A 17606-nucleotide genomic window follows, 5' to 3' on the forward strand; every position below is an offset into this window, starting at 1 on the left:
TGTGAGCTGTTCTGACAGCAGCTAAATAAGTTAGCATACAACTTAAAAACTGGAGTGGGGGTAAGGCGACGCATAAAAACCCAGTGCTATTGTGAGTCACAAGTGGCTTCCAAAGAAAGCATATTATATGAATGATACACTGGCTGGTATTCTGCAAGGTTTCAGACAAGGGAAGCATACACCAATAAAGAAGATATTCTACATCACTTGTAAGTGTTGTAAACCCCTCAAAAAAAAAATATTGACCCTTTCAGACCATTCTGTGATTAAATTGGAAATAAATGTCCATGCACCTTTGGGTGGGATGTGTTTTACAGAGGCCAAATGAAGGTGGAGAAAGGTGAGGGAGGTGAGGCCAGTCTCAGGGCTTGAAGTGAAATTGGCCTTTGGAGGGACTTGGGTTCCGAGGAGCTACCAGCAAGAGAAAGCCACCTGAGGCAAAACAAGGCTCAGGGCTTTTCAGAGGCTTAGAGGAGGCTGACAATTTTTGAAGAGTCTGGTGTCAAAACTCAACAGACAAAAGAATTTAAGAGATGTGCGTACGGTTATAATTTTTTTGATGGGTGAACATACAATAATTCAAAATATGTATGTGGCAACACTATACAGTGATGTTTTTGAGAGGATAACATCTTCTCCACACACACATTGTACACTACTACATTATATACTATGTGATATACTGTGTACACTCTACTACAACGTGTAAACAAGGCGTAGCGGCGTGGAATCGTTGCTGCAGTGCCATGTGTCTGTGTTAGTCTGAGAACCTCCTCCTGAAGGGAGGAGAACAAGTCTCAGTCATGTCAAATTTGTGTTTTGGACAAGAGAGCGCTTGCCGCAGTTTGAAATAGCCTTGGCAACAGGGTCACCAAAGGGGACACGGCGACAAAATAGCTTGGTAAATAAAAAGCACGACTGGCCGGGAGAACCATGCGCCGTCTCCTCGGGGGAGGACTGAGTGAAACACCAAACAAAAGCCGAGCGCCGAGGTTATTTTCCCCCAATGCAGGAGCCAACGCTTTCCCTTTTCCTCTCCTACCCTCAACCTTTCATTCATTCCTCTCCAAATGAGACTTCTCATTCGCTTACACCTCTTTTGCATGATGAGAGATTTTGTCTCCCTGCAGTTTTAAACACAGCTTCTATTTTCACCTCACTCCCCTGCGATGATGCAGTGGAGGATTGTTACAATGTCTGAACAGACAATGTGTTCGGTGAAAAAATCTTTGGCTGTCCTAAGAGGAGATACTAGAAAATAAATACCTAGTATGTCCTACATATACATTACAGATGCTTTAACAACAAAACGACACAAATATGAGTTTGATTCAACAGAGGTTCAAAGAGAGTAAAATAGTGTGAAATATCTGCAGGAGGTGTAGAATTTCTGAACCAAAAGAAAACAGTCTTTCACTTAAAAAATTATCTCAGAGAAACAAAGTTTTGATGGCAATATGCAACTTATACAAGCATTTTTTTTCTTATTCAGCATTTACTTTTCATATTTTGGTATGAGTACCAAGCTTTATTGAAGAATTTTAAATAAATGCAACAGAAAAACATACAAGAAAAAATGTATGACAAGTTCCTGGAACAGTACTTTTGAAGCAAATGAGATAGTTAATAGTGTGTGTTTGTGTGTGTTTATGTGTGTGTTTCTTTTCTAAGCTGAGAAGTAGGGGAGTTTCTAGGTCATGCTAGTGAGCCCATTAGCATTTGGAGGCTCAGCTTTTTTTCTCCCCCTCCATAACACAGCTTGTTTGCAGAGGAAATCTTCATGAGGCTATGTAGTTTCATTTCAACAAGTCGAGTAATATTTACAGATACATCTCTGCTGCAGCTTATCAACTAGCAGTGCACTGCTTCAGGAGCCACCTTTACTGCTGTTCCTGCTCTCAAAGATTTACTTTTGAAAAACATAAAGATAAACAGAATAAATAATGCACTGCTGGAAAGCAAGACGAGTGTGACAATAGATAGGAAAAGCTTTTTTCTTCAAGACCAAGTCAAGGAATATGCTGGTGGAATGATGCATTTATCACCCTTTACATAGAGTTCATAATTCAGTTTAGTAGGCTACAGTCCTTAAAAAAAGACATTAACTGATGGCATAACCACCACTAGGGGATTAATAATGCATTGATGCATTTGTATCTGTTCTGTAGATGTAGAGCACATCAAGCAGAATAACACATCAAACCCTGTATTGATGTAATGAAATAATCATATGACATGCTGATGTATTATACAGTGATGCCTGATTGAGTTAGCTATATGATGGAATTAGCTATATGCTGCAGCAAAACCTGAAACATACAGTAATTTATTGAAATATAGCCCAGTTTTACAGCATTTCCTCTAAATTATTCACTTTCAGAGTTGAAATACACCATATATGCTATACTGGGAGTAATTAATACTTTAGTCTTATTTTTGACCTAGCTATGAGCTACTAAGCAATGCAGAAAAATGCCCACATTTGTACATAAGGTTCATTTTTCCCACATCTGGACTGGCTGAAGGAAAGATTCTGATTGGTTCCTTACCTGGCGATACTCCAGTCAGGCTCAATCTTGAGGATTGTGGGATCGTCGGTGTAGTTGAATTTGACCTCTGGGTTCCTCAGCTCAGCAGAGTTGATGTCCACCATAACTGGGGTGGGTCCCGAGGCCTGGCCAGCTGGGGTCACACACACTATCTCCTTGCTGCTCCGCCTGGAATAGCAGGAGATAATAGAAGTAGGAGAGGACAAGAGGAAAAGATCTTAGATGCATGGGTCTGTGATAGCCTCTCTATTGGCGTGTACCATGGGTTTTATGTACCTATACTAGAAGGAGAGAGACAGATAAAAAAATGTGCGTTCACAGAGAAAAAAAATCCCACTTCATCCCTTGAATAACTTGTAAATTATGTATCAGATGTGACAGAAAAGCAGGAACACACACACACACCCACACATAATGGTGACAGTCGCCTATCCACAAGGCCAACATCTTTCAGTCTGTCCAGTCGTGGTTTCATCAGCCTGAATCACAGACTGCTGTACTTCAAAGATCTTGCTCTCTCTCTCTTTTTCTCTCTCTGTCTGTCTGTCTGTCTTTCCCTCTTGCGTGTTCTCTGGCTAACAGATCTGAAGTGGCAGATCAGGCTGGTCGTCGCTCTGTGTGATGTAACTCCCTCCCTTGCAGACAGGCAGCCAGCTGTGACCTGCTGGGAAACTTTGTGCCGCTGCCAGAAACTTTGCGCTCCACTCCAGTGGCTCATACGATCGTCCTCTCCCCCCGTCAGGGAGAGACACTGCTGGCCGAGCAGCGGTGGGGATGGCTACCTGTGAGACGGCAGTGTGTGTGTGCAATCGGTACACTGAGCAGGTGCATTTGCACTGCGTGGAGGTCTGTGAATTTGCATATAAATGCAGTTCACAGTCAGAAGATTAACAATGTATAAGTATGTGTTTTGTGTCACTCGTCGTGCGCTAACGTCTTGCAGTGCGCTGTGAGCATGTGTAAATGGGGGTGTGTGCAGGCATGATGGCAGGTGGCGCAGTATGAAATTTTGAACATGAGCAGAGCAAGCTGATCCGAACACAAATCCTCCCCCGTTATCTGCTGTGAAAGTGAAATCCACAAAAAGATGGAAGATGGAGAAGACGAAAGAGTGAAAACCTATTTTTGTGCCTCTATCCCAGCAGCTCGCACCGATTCGGGGTGGGGTTGGGCAACTGAGCAAAAAACCGGGGGTATCGGGCGTCTTTGTTGAACATATCCCTTCTGCAACCCAGGAGGCAATTTCAACAGCGTCCTCAGATTGAGAGAGGACTGAAGAGGGTATGAAGACAGACGGAAAAAAAAAAAAATAGAAAGAAAGACGATTAGAAAAAGAGGGTTTCCACATTCCGCTAGTGCTGCGTTTCCATGGCAACCCTTTTCACAACGCCGTCGAGTTCGGTTGCGCCTGTGGTGCCGTGTACGTATTTTTGACAAGGTTGCGGCCACACAAAAGAAGCCAAAAGGTGATACAGAAAGAAAAGAAGAAAAGGGAAGAAAAGGGGTTGCACAGGGAGATAAGAGGATGAGTGACTCGGGGTAAATAGGTTTTGATTAAAGCAGAGGCCCCACTGAATACAAAGACACATTAAAGAGATGGACTCAACCAGTTCATTACTGTGGCCATAAAGGTTATTGCTGCGCAGTGAATGAAAGGCCAAGACTATTATGTTCACCTTTCTCGGGATGTGCTACAGAGCTTTAAATTGGCCTCTACTTTTTCTTTTGATATGATATAAAAAGAACTTGATGGGTCCAAGCTCATTAGTTTAACCTGTCACTTGTTGCCTTAGAGGAGGAAACTGCTATAATAAAAACACTCAGGTTATAGAGAATTCACTCTTCCTCAAAAAAAGAAAAAAGAAAAACAAGAAACAAGAGGAGTATTTCTATACTACTTCCAGTTTACCAATGGTCACCTTCACAAGGAAGCTTATGCCAGAAAATCTTTAGTATATACGTGCTTGTTTAGTGAACTAACAAACTTTTCTGTGATGTTTCTTTCCTCTGCCATCTGCCAGACACCATACATGAGTGGATTTCGTCCAGAGCTCAGTTTGCTGTAAGTTTGCCAGGAAGGGACTCAAAGAAACAATAAGAGTTCTTGGCTAGAGGAATTAGAGTCATATCAAATTGGATCTATGTCTCTTCTTCTTCAAATCCTGGCACAGTGAGTGACAAGGGAAGATAACCGAGACAGATTATTCGAAAACCACAAAAAAAAAAAAAACATGGGTTCAAAGCAGGCAAAATGTGAGTTACCAATTACCAGCAACACCATATCATTCCTTTCAAATTACAGTCATATCTGTGACAAAATGTGGGCCATGCACTCAAGTCATTCACAGCACAACTGAACAATGATATCAGCTTCCCCAGGAAAGGCTACACTGTCATTCTCACAATTGCTGTGAATTACAGGACCACAGGTCATCCTCTTACCGGCCACATTTTTCAGACCTGCTGCAAATCAAAGGCAGTGACCAAAGAGAGATTTTTTAAAAACAGGGAATAACTATAATTACCAAATACAGAAAAGAGGGGAAAATGGCACATTGATGAAAACTGTAACAGACAGGGAGGAAACATAGTCTGTGTTATGACTTGTAATAGTAAATAAAACAATATACGCCAAAAAGGACAACTTCACAGTTACAGTGATGATTAAATGGTACTACTTTCCTGCTGTATTTCTGTAGTAAAAATAACCTACATTTGATTACATCTTATAGCTTTAAGTCTACATGCACACTGCTCTCCACTGCTTGAAGAGTTTTAATCAACACGGTGACTGCTTCCCCAACAGCATAATGGAAGCTTAAATGCTCATTTTCCTAGCCTCTATAAATACCTCTACAAACAGCAGGAATTCTGCGACTAAAAGTCAAAACTTCTTGCTGTGCATACCTTCCTTGCCCTTAGTTCTGAATGCCAGAGTGATAACTATGATTTAAGTTGAGCTACAATTACCAGACACAGTCAGCGCAAACCCATTTTAAAGTTTATATGAAAAGAAAGTGCTAACTCAAGCATAGTACTACAAGAGCACAAATATTTGCAATTTTAATGCTAATATCAAAAAATATGTTTGAAATTTCAGCAACCCGAATTAAAAGAACAAACAGTTGTTCCTGTGAGTATTTTGCATTCACCCACCTCTCGAAGCGGCAGGGGTGAAGTCCGATCTTCACAGACACAGCGCTGCCTGCATTGAGGTGACTGCCTTCAATGGTGATCCTTGTTCCTCCAGACAGAGGCCCGGCAGATGGATGGACACGGGTAAAATATGGAGACTAAACAGACACAGACAGAGCACAAGCAGGTCAAGGATGACTTATTGACATGATCATGGCTGTCAAATCCAATAATAAAATCACCCTAAAAACTTTGCCACAGCCGTATCTTAAATTATCAATGCTTACCACAAAGGTGAAGGCCTTGGTTGAGATGGCTTTGTAGTCGGGGTGAATGCAGTCCCTGACACACACTTCTACCTGAGCCTCCTGCACTCTGTAACCTGTTGCATCATTCAGCCGACACACAATCCTGAAAAAATATAAAACAGAGGTGGTGACAGATGAGTTTGATGGTCGTCATTATTTAAATGAACGAATGGTTTTCTTTGTTTAAAACTCTAAGTCAGAACTAGAATCTCAGCCTCGTTATATATCTCCTCCAATCAGCCAAGTTAAAGTTACATCCATATCTATCCGGACTTACATATGTAGTGAAGGCTCTGAAATGTGCAAGTTCTGAGAAACAAAAAGCAAAGTGGAATTCCTTATATTTGTTCACGTTTGGCCAAAAAAAAAGTTTCTGATAGAGCACAAAGTTGTAGCCATGACAGTGGATTAAGCTTTAAATATGGATGACACTGCAAAGAAGCTAAAAAATTCTAAAACCTGGAAGTTTCACTACAGTTTCAATGTGGGCCCCCAAGATTAGTGTCATCAATTCAGTATCCAACCAAATATAAAATGCCATAATCATACCCTCTGTTTGTGAGATATAATGTTGATTAATGACTAGAAAGGTGTTTTTGCAGAATACAATGACAGCACTGTAAAGTTGACATTTGACCTTCTGGAGATATAATGTCATCACCTTATCATTTTGTCCCTTTAGACATTTCTGTGAAATTTGGACATAATTGGTTATTTATGGTCAAAAGAGTGTCTGGTGAGGTCAGAGTGACCTTTGACCAACAAATTCTAATCATCCTTGAGTGATCCTTGAAATTTGACACAAACTAAACATTTGTGCCAAATTTGAAGAAATTCCCTCAAAGTATTCCTGACTGACACACATACGGATACAAATGGACGCTCTGAATACATGATGCCTGCAACCACAGCTGTTGCCGACGAGGAGTCATAAAAACCTTTCAATCGTTGTGAATGAAGTGTTTCCTTATTCCTTAGTGTCGCTTTATTCATAAAAATAAAATAAACTGACCAAATGTTCTATCAGAGGCAATCTGCAGTGCGAAGAAACTGGAGACTGTTCTGTGTTTTCACGCGTATGTCTGCATTAATGCGTACTGTAGAACCATAAGCTGCACACTTAGCCCTGGGCACTGGCTGGCCAAATGAAAATCCACTGGAGAAATGATTGAGTGAGGGGAGGAGTGGTGGTGTAGCCCACAGGGAGAACACACACACACACACTTACTTCATGTTTCACCCACTGGAGACACACTTGACTGTTAATTAGCCAGAGCAAACGAATGAGACAGAGAGAAAGGGTGAGAGTGTAGACGAGAGAGAGAGGGAGGTGAGGAGGGAAGGAGGGAGAAAGAAAGAAGACGTGAGTAAGAGGGAGAGAGGGTTAAAGTGAGAGAGGCTGATTAATTGAACAAGCTCATATCCTACACATCTCTTCAGCTTCCCCTCCCTGAGATGAGTTATTAACTCTCCTGCTTCCATCCTCCCTGCAGGTGGCCATGGCAACTGCAGCCCTGCTGCGACAATGAATTTCACATTCCGATGCTGCTTGTTTCCATTGTTTTTACTTTCCCTTTCATTTATTCCCAGGTCTCCTGCTATGACAGGGGCCATGATTAAAATGCTGGACAGCTCTCAGTTAGAAATGCGGCTTCACTTGCATCATAATTGCACAGATGACAGGTGGCTACACTGAGCTGTATTACGTGGTTAGAAAGAGCAAAAGTACATTTGTGAAGACGACATCATAAATTATATCTCTCTCAATCAAGGGACTGAGATGGAATATGATGGTAAAAAATTAAACATACGTCAAATTGTCACACAGCAACAACTAATAAGGCAATAAAAAGAGGGATACTGGGTTCTGTTTTTCCTCGCTACTGCCAATGATTTACTCTTCTCAAGCTGAAGTCAAGTCTGTCTATTAAATATTTAATGACTGAGGTGAATGGCATGAAAAAAATTATATTTTCTTGCTGTCCAACCGAAAAAGGTGGGAACTTGTGCAGGCTGTATGAACTGTGCTGGCAGAAACAGAAAGCGTAAGTGAGAACAATGTTTCTACATTTTGCCCAACACTGACCGAACCTCCATCTCTCCAGCAGCTGACATTTGACCTTCGCTGTCAGTCCTGTAACTCCATCTTGTCTCCTGCGCTACAGCTCTGATAGGGTCACGGGGATGACGAGTGCAACCGGACCACTAATGGCACCGTATGGCTAACATCACTTTTAATTAGCATGACAGTCTAACCGCGAGCCATGCCCTCCTCCTCCTTTTTCTCCTCCAGCGGGTGCTATGGCAACAGGCCATAGCAGCGTTACAGTGCTGACAGGGTTAAACGTCACCACCGCGGTTGCTTTGCGATATGATCATTTAGACAAAATGAATATGTGGGAAAGAAAAAGACATGACACAGAATCGCCTAATTTTACTCTAAATTTACAGATGTAAATGTGAAAAGAGCCATGTTGTGTGTGAACACGACAATCTATGAGTTTATAAATTATGAATCAAGGCTTACATGTCACTGTCGTATTTGTGGACCCATTTTGGGGACACCTGTCATCTGTGGTGAGAATTGCACAGCATTCTGTTGTCCTGACTGTCAAACCATCAAAGTCACATTTCTTCAGTTTTCTTCTTAGCGAGGGGGCAGAGAGAAAACAAAATCTGTTGGGACTGCGCTGCAAAACTCAGCAAATGGAGCATTTGTGTACAAATGACAGCTACAAAGTTGGAAATAGAATATTGAGGACACCTCCAACTGTGATGAGCGTCCCCAATTTTGAATTGTCCTACATTGCATCTTGTCTGCTTTTAGTTGAATTGAACATAAAACAGAAAGTGTGACTCATCTAGTAGTTTCACCAAAAGCCCTGATATCTCAGAGTATTTATAACAGAGCAGTGCCTTTTTGTGGATGTTTATTCTCTCATCCCAAATGAAATCTAATTAATGATTCATGTTACATATAAAAAGAAAAAGAAAACTCTTGCAACAAAGAGACCTATCTACACTAAAAACAAAGACCTCAGTTACATCCAACAGACTTGACATAGAAGCAGAAAGAGAGACTGAAGCTATGAATGCTTACCGCTGTGAGGAATACTGTTACCTGCTGCTGGGCAACGATTAAAATTTTTAATCGCGATTAACATACTTGTCTCCTCTTTCATCTGTGTAAACACAGCCTGCAGTTCAGCCAAAAAGTCCCTGATGTTACAGCTGAGTCAAACATGGCTTCACAGTTGCACTGAGGAGTGCCGACATCTTGCTTTTGAAAAATATCCATATTTTAAGCTTACATTTTGATTTTTTTCCCCACTGAACTGCATGTCACAGATGGATATTTCACGGACTGTTGAAAATCTGACATTTCTTTCTGCTTCTACAGCTTCTGGCACTAATAAATCTTCTAATATTGGTGATTTTTTAAAGATCACATACTAAGATAACATTTTTAAAACCACTGGTGGGTTTTGGGGTTCAGAGGGTTAAATAGGAGTAAATTTCAGAATTTCCAACAAAGTCATAAGCAGAATCTACCCAGAGAGAGTGTTCATGTGTCTTTTCTCTGTGGAAAAATGTTACCACCCACTTCAACTATCATTAAATCCAGTTTTACCTTGAAAACAGAATGAGCTGAATTAATTCTGATACGGGTGATTGAATTAGACATGTCAAAGCTGACTTACCTATTACTCTGACTATTTGTGGGACACATGGATGCTGTCAGATTTGCATAGACTGCACAGGTATAACGACTAGCAGTACCACACACAACTCGTGGCTGTTTGTGAGGAATCAGTTTTGTATGAAACGAAAAAACAGCATTTAAACTTTATAGGTTTTATGAAACAGAGGTCTGAAAGGAAGTCACAGCGTTGTGCTTAGCACTCAATATTGGACAAAGACAAAAAGGGAGTTTCAGAAAAATGAGCCTTAGAGCGGTGGCTGTGAAGAGATGAAAAAAGAGATGTTGTCAACGTACTGCTCAGCACTGATGTATTGGTCCTCCTGAGGGTTGCATGTCACCTTGCCGATACGGACTCCATTCTGGATGTCTTTAAACTGCAGACCCAGGTTCTCACCAGTGATGGTCAGCATGGTCCCTCCCTGTCTGGGCCCTGTCTCTGGATACAGCTGGTTGGAAGAACAAACAAATGAGGACATGAGGTTAACCAGAACAACATATACAACAATCAATTTTAACCAAAGCAGTACATCATAGCATGAGTGACAGTTTACTTAAGTCATTACGGTCATGTACCGCTGTGCATGAATCACATACTTGCTACCTCATTAAGCAAGATGAAAAATGACCTCAGATCCATTAACTCCACCTCAACTCAGTCAAACATTCACAACCTGCCAACTCGCACACTTAACCTGGACCCACCCATCAAGCCCTCACTCACATCTCTCATTTAACCTTGTGACGATTAATCTACTGAATACAATTACTGCGCACAGCGACCTCTGCTCCCCTTTCTTTCCTCTCGAGGTCTTTGAAAGGTGTTCGGAGGTGCTAATGGCTACTGGAGGCTAGCCTTGTTGCTAATCACAGACCTATTCATTCTGCCCCCGATGCAGACAATGGCAATCAGTCATTACTAGCATAATTAGAGCTAAAGCTAATTGGATTAGAACATGGCGGGGCAGTGGGGTCATTTGTTGCAGCAGGGGGAAAGAATGGTGAAGGGGGTGAGACGTTGGTGGTTGGGTGTCCTGGAGCGGGGGTGTGGGTGAGGAGCTTGTTTGCCACAAAGAAAAGAAAAAATGAATGATTAGGTGATTATGTTTCCATTCATGCTTCCATTTCTCCTCTACATATGAAGCACCAAGTATAATACTTAGAATTATGAATCCATAACTTTCTGCTTGGTGTAGATAATAAGAGATGACATGGGCAAACACATACACATGGGGAAAAAGAGACCATACCTGATGACTTTGTTAACAAAGTAATACATACATAACAAAGATGGGCCTCCGTCTGATGATACTCGGTCCTTCAGAGCCACCTTAATCTCAGTGTGGTGCTGTGATCTTGCCCTGATCGCCCTCTGATCATTTCCAGGTTTAAGTCGCATTCTTCATGTAATATGTATGAAGGTCAGACACTTCTTTTATCCTTACATGTATGTGTACATTTTCTTATGCGTTTTATTGGACTTTCTACATCAAAATGACTACCTGTGATAAACAGATTAAAGTAAACCTTTTGTTCTCCTGGCCTTTAATAAAATAGGTAATTTAAAAATGATCTATAATTATTGATATCAATTGAAGCTTAATGAAACAGTGTCCATTTGCCCTTGTTGTTGCCAAGTTGACAAAAAGCTAACACAGTTAATTCCAGGGAATATATTTGTACCATCTTGTCCTTTCTTATGGCTGATAGTGTCCTGCATTTTGAACTCCCTTTGTTCCTTTAAAGGTCAGCACTGTCAAAACAATTTGTAATGGGTTAACAATTGGATTAGTTTCTCAAATTTGGCCTAAGTTGAACTTTATGCCAACGCGTCGTGTAAATTTACTTTGCGTCTATGGGGAAATCTACTGAGAGCAGCAATTCCAGAGAAATAAAGTGATTTCAGTCAAAAGTAGTCTTTTACAGTAATGTTCCTCCACCAGTTAGTTCATGATCATCTTCAGTCTAACACTGATACTCAAACAACGGCAGGTTAGTAAAAGCGACAGGTGTTCAAGACATCACTAACAGAAATGGGCAGCGGGAACAAAGCCAGTGTCACACAGACGAAAGCTGATAGAATTAAGGAGTGTTTCCCATCTTACATCCCTCCTCCTTCCTTCTCCCTCTCCAAACTTTTAATTCACTCTCTCCCTCTGTCTTTGCCAATGTGCTTGAATGTATATATTATAGCTGCAGACAAAAGAAAGACTGGCACAAAGTAGTGCATCAGTTAGAATCTTCAGATATGTTAATCAACCTCTCTTTCTCAATAAGCACTGGCTTATCTAACACACACATACATGCAAACATACACACACACACACACACACACACACACACACACACACACACACACACACACACACACACACACACACACACACACACACATGCTGTTGCATCCACAACTAAACAACACAAACAAAAAAGCCCTTTTTGATAAAAGCCACCAGCCTCAACACTCGCTCTATTCTCCTCTCGCCGTCCTAATGCTCCACACCCATTCAAACTCCCTTTTTTTCTTTGTCGTTGACTTGTCCTGTTGTGTTGGAGGCTTTGTGTCAGGCCCATTGTGGCTGGCTGAGCAGCAGTGCACAGATAGCATCTGCTAGTTATAGGAGGAGGAGGAGGAGGAGGAGGAAGGGGGAAGCAGGCTGGGGACACAGAGAGATGATATGAACATGGTGTAAGTCTGCTGAAGTTTATCTGCGATATGAAAGCCTCTCAAAAACAAAACATTACAAACTGATGGAGGCAATGAACTGAATGAAGAAGGGGATCTGAGTCGCTACAACTAAATGTTTACTTGTGACTAAGTGAAAAAATAATAAGTCTGAAGATGTGTAGACTTGGAGACATAAGGAATAAATCTGTGTCAGAAGTCAGAATCACACTGGGGCCAATTATATCACTCTGGATGGACTCTGGGAGCATTTCTAGATGGTAGGATATTTAATAAAGTAAATAATTTTAATTAAGCCATCACCATGGTTGACATCCACTTGCAATCTTTCTTTTATGAATAAAAATCGAAAGAATTTGCTCAGCACTGGCTTATTTTATCTCTCATATGGCATTGCAACAGTCTGACTTTTTTCGTTAAAACACAATAATCGAATAACAGAGGCCTGTGGGGAAGAGAGAAGGGAAGAGGACAGAAGAACAGGGAACATTTAGAGTGTTACATAAAGGATGATATAGCAAGGAAGAGAAGAAAACAAAGACTTAGAAGTAAGCTGAGAGGTAGGGGGAGATAAAAAAAAAAAAGTCTGGCCATGGCAAATATTGCAGCTTAACAGTACATGAGGGAGCAATCATTGGTCTTTCATAAGCCCAAAAAAACACACAAAAAAAAGATATTTTTTTTTTAGATCCACTTTCTTATAAGATCACAAAAAAGCACACAAGTATGTCACATGCTAAACACTGAATGCAAACACCCCCCCCCCCCCCCCCCCCCCCCACACACACACACACACACACACACACACACTGGCATGGTCTGCGTTGTTTTAATTGGTTTCTAAGGGCTAGCTGTAATGCTCTTCCTGTCCCGTAGGAGAAGGCCGGCAGGAGATGATGGATGATGGAGGGCCAGGCAGCATCCAAGGCCAGTACCAGGACACTGCTGTGCTACAGTGGGACGCTACGGCAGAATGTCTGTGTGTGTGTGTGCGTGTGTGTGTATATGAGTCACTATGTGTGTGACTGTGAATTTGATTTTGAGGAAACAATAAAAGCAACCCAAGTACAGCTTATTTTATTTCTGATACATCTGAATGTAGGCTTCCCAGAGACTGTGTGGGAGCTGGACTGTTTTTGGCTCTTATGAGTGTTTGTGTAGGCTTACACACACACATGCACACGCACACACACACACACACAAATTGTGTATTAGCTTGTTGGAAAGGGTGCACTAATTAATCTTAGTACACAATGTCAGCGCAGTGAAATGTAGCTCAATAAAAATAGCAGTTTAACAGCTTAACAGCCAAATTCTTACAATGTCTAAAATCATCATTTAGCACCTAAAACATCTATTGCTGTGTTTGGAGAATGGTACTTCGGTGCCAGAGCTGTTATTGGAACGGTACCCAACTGCACAGTATTGAACAACATCAAATGGGCAATAGCACACTCGGAAAATGACACCAAATAGGTTGAACATTTGCTGTGCTGAAAGCTCTGGTTAACTGTGTGTATGTGTATAGACGCGATCTGTGTGTGTGTGTGTGTGTGTGTTCTCCTGTGGTGTTTCCTCCCCGGCTGAACACACATTCTCCGGTCCAAATGAAATTAGTGGATAAGCCGCTAGCTAATGGCCATACGGCAGCTAACATGCTAAAAAAACAAACAAAGCAGCGAGAATAAAGCAAAAATAAATAATTAAAAGGGGGATCAAACAGGGAAAAGGGGATTTGACCAAATGGTTTGTAGGAAGTAGAATAATATTCAATTTGTGTGGCTGATGTGATGCTCTTTGGGAGAAAGGATGAAATGGCAGATGAAAAGGGAGAGATTTTCTTTGTCATCTGCAGATGTTCTTTTGGCGTTAAATGTCACACTAAATGTCAAAGGTGGAGAAGACAGGTGAGGCCAGCGGCGGCGCTCGGCGATAAAGCTTCATCTGGTGTCTCTTTCTTCTTCTGTGCTGCTTTGTCTCTTCTGCATTCTCAAACCTGTAGTACATTTCTTCTCCTAGTGTTTCTGAAGCTCTTGTGCACTAATTTTTTGACTGCCATCAACATCTTGCCCCGAGGGCAGGATTTACCCCTAAATATGCATGCAAGAGCACATGCTTGCATGCACAACTCCCCCCACCACCCCAGACCTCTCTCCCGCATAGAGGCACACACAACCCAATTGCTTCTGTGTGCTTGTTTCAAAGAGATAACTGAAGCGAGCACGAAGAGAGAGGGAGCATTAGCTAACGGATTTATCTATGTGCCAGCGCTCCAATTATCCAATATCTCCATTACGTATTCAAAGAGACGAACCTGTGTCACATAGGAAATGCACTGAGGGCTCCAGTCATACAAGTCTGCATCAGTAAAAAGGGAATGCATTTTGAACTATACATATTTCATACTCATTTAAATTGATGGAGGTGGCACTCATTTCCACTGAGATGATGCCTCATTTTATTTCAGTTGCAATTACATTTAAAGAAAAGAACCGCTGTGCTGAAAACCTGAAACGACAACAAAGAAGCAAAAAGAAAGAACAGAAGAACGCAGAAGGAAGGACAATGACGGTAAGTGGACTGGATGAACATCACAACGGTTCTCGCACAGCACTGCATTGCATTAAAATATGCTGTATGTGTGTCAGTCCCAGTGGTGAACTGTGGATACATTGACCCAGGTCACACTCAGACAAGGACCACCGCCACGGTTACCGGTGGCAACAGATGGGTACGCCATAGTGCTTAGACGCTTTAGCTCACCCATCCTGTCAGACGCACACATGCACGAATATTCTGCACCCATGGTGGGACACAATTAGCACACTTCCACATTCTCTGTTTCTTTGTCTCTCTTACTCGCACATACACACACATACACACACTCCAGACAACCACCCTCCTCGGCTCCTCAGGTGGGTCTGTGTGTGTGTCTCTATGTGCGTGTGTGTGTGTGCGTGTAGCCGTCATCTCTAATCTCGTCAGTGTGTTCAGTCTTGGTGTGCGTGAACTGCCTCCTCCTGGCCAGCCCATCTGTGTTGTGGTTAGAGTCACGGTGTTGGCTTCTAAGTTGTCTATCCTCTCTGCTGCCTCCACCCTCCCATGATGTCCCCTTCACTCACTGACGCCAAACAATGACGCAGCACAGGAAGGGATTTCAAATTTCCTCCACTGAAAAACTTACTTTTACTAATGAGTTGGCTTTGATTCATGTAGGAAAGAATGAATAAGAGGCAATGTTGGCTTAAAAAACCTGGCTTGTTTGCTGTTATGGAGGTTGAGTTGCTCGGTTGAACTCACCAAAGCTGCAGCTTGTGTCTCTTCAACAACTTTAGCAGAAGAATGGAAGACTATTTACTTTTAAGCTGGATTTTAGCAGCTCCATGCGATGTTAATTTTAGAGTGGGCTGCTAGTTGCCCTCATGGACTTGGGGTGTTATCGCATGTGCAAACAGCAGTTAAATTTTTTGGCAAAAAAAGTCTTTCTTGAGATTCCTCATATTTATGCAGTGAGCAGAGAAATTCAGAAAAGAATCTATTCTTGCACTATTTTCTTCTTTTTTTTAATGATTACAGGAAAATATTTTTGTTGCATATAGTAAATCCTACATGTATAATAATACAAGTTTGTCACACAGTAACTGCATGAGGATGTATGTTGTTGCATGTCAAACACTGAGAGAGACATACGTGTGTTTACATGCAGGTGCATTCGTCAACTGTCACCTCAGAAACAAACTGAACTGCTGCATGGTATTATCTGAAAGCACGTGTCATTACTATCAAGGCTTACCTTGGTGATCTTGGGGTGTGCACAGCGGCTGTTTCCAGTAGTGGCATGCATCCAAGTGCTCTCTGGGGGAGTACACTCCAGTCTCAGGGAGCACTTCTTTTCCCCAACGCACCAGCCGCACTCAAACCTGGGGTTTGCCTTCAAACACATCCCACAGCTGTCCCTCAGCGCATAGCACTTATACAGGTGAGCTGAAGACGAGAAGAAGAAGAACGGTTAGGTGAAAGAAGCACTGTTGGGAATTAAGGTTAGTGAGAATTAAAACAAACTTCACTATCAATACAATTAGATGTGAATTAATTCAAGACCAGTGTATATACAAACTATATAGATTAATACAGATAAATGACCTAACCTTTCTCAACTCTGACACTAAATAACTTCTTCAGTTTTACTAAAACACAGCTGACTTCAGGCTATATTTCACAAAAGGCTCAAGAGGAGTCTAATAAGATTTTTTTCTCTCTCTCTCGCTTTTTCCATCCTTAAATCTTATTGGTCATGCAGCTTTAAGAAAACCCTGTACCAATTACTGGCTGCTAAGCGACTCTCCTGTAATTACATTAACCTATCAGTATTTAAGACAAGTGAGCATCGCTTACACTCCACCAGATGATTATCATGATTGAGAAATAGGCAGTGAAGAGAGACAGACAGAGGGAGGAACACATCTTCATGCTGTAGGTCACCGCCTGATGGACTTCAGAAGATTTAAATTTGAGATAACACACAATGCACGGACACTAATGCATGTTGCTGATATTATATGCTGTCAGTGCTGCTGCACTTGAGAGAACCACTGACTGTCAAAGCACTTTATGTCGCCCCCATTTATGTAAACACCACATTATTGTGGACTGCAGTGGGGTCCTTATGTCCATACACACATGTGCAGTATATGTTACACACACATCCATATAATATCATTGCTATCATTATAGGCAGTAGTTTAAGAAATATGTGAAATTTGAGACTACAGCAGCTTGCTTGGTACATTCAGACTACAAGGAGCGATCAATAAATGGAACAAACAGCCATGCGGTGCTACCTTACATTACTGACAAATACAATAGTCACTACTTCACAAACCTTCCACATGGAACAATGTCTTTTTTCAGTGTCTGAAATATTACATTTAAATCCCTGCACCGCACTATCTTTAACCATCAAAGAACAACAACAAGGAACGGATGATGCCTCCCATTCTGTTGTACAAAACTCCATGTGCATGTCATCCACAGGCCATATCGAACACAGTGGTCACTGGCGATGATGTCACTCTTCCTCACAGCAGGGGAATAATGTTACAGCCCCCTGCTGAGCTGTACAAGCCACAATAATTATGAGACAGCACTATAAAGACTGTTTTACAAGTAATTATATCCAATAGACATGATCTCATTGTCTTCTCCTGCAGTGGTGCATCAAGTATGTA

At 41.6% G+C, this 17606-nt stretch overlaps 1 protein-coding gene across 4 annotated transcripts in view; it reads right to left on the bottom strand.

Moving 5' to 3' along the window:
• The window catches only part of LOC111577037 (plexin-A1-like), a 203099-nt gene that overhangs the window by 33564 nt on the left and 151929 nt on the right, over positions 1 to 17606 (bottom strand). For all 4 annotated transcript variants that reach the window (XM_055010656.1, XM_055010654.1, XM_055010655.1 and 1 more), the window contains exons 12-16: positions 16172 to 16362; positions 9990 to 10141; positions 5972 to 6095; positions 5706 to 5842; positions 2550 to 2717 (exon numbers count right to left, since the gene is read on the bottom strand). In XM_055010656.1, the coding sequence (XP_054866631.1) occupies positions 2550 to 2717; positions 5706 to 5842; positions 5972 to 6095; positions 9990 to 10141; positions 16172 to 16362 (772 nt within the window). The remainder of the gene's footprint in view (positions 1 to 2549; positions 2718 to 5705; positions 5843 to 5971; positions 6096 to 9989; positions 10142 to 16171; positions 16363 to 17606) is intronic.

This window comes from Amphiprion ocellaris, chromosome 5, assembly GCF_022539595.1.
Source record: "Amphiprion ocellaris isolate individual 3 ecotype Okinawa chromosome 5, ASM2253959v1, whole genome shotgun sequence".
NCBI classification, from domain to species: domain Eukaryota; kingdom Metazoa; phylum Chordata; class Actinopteri; family Pomacentridae; genus Amphiprion; species Amphiprion ocellaris.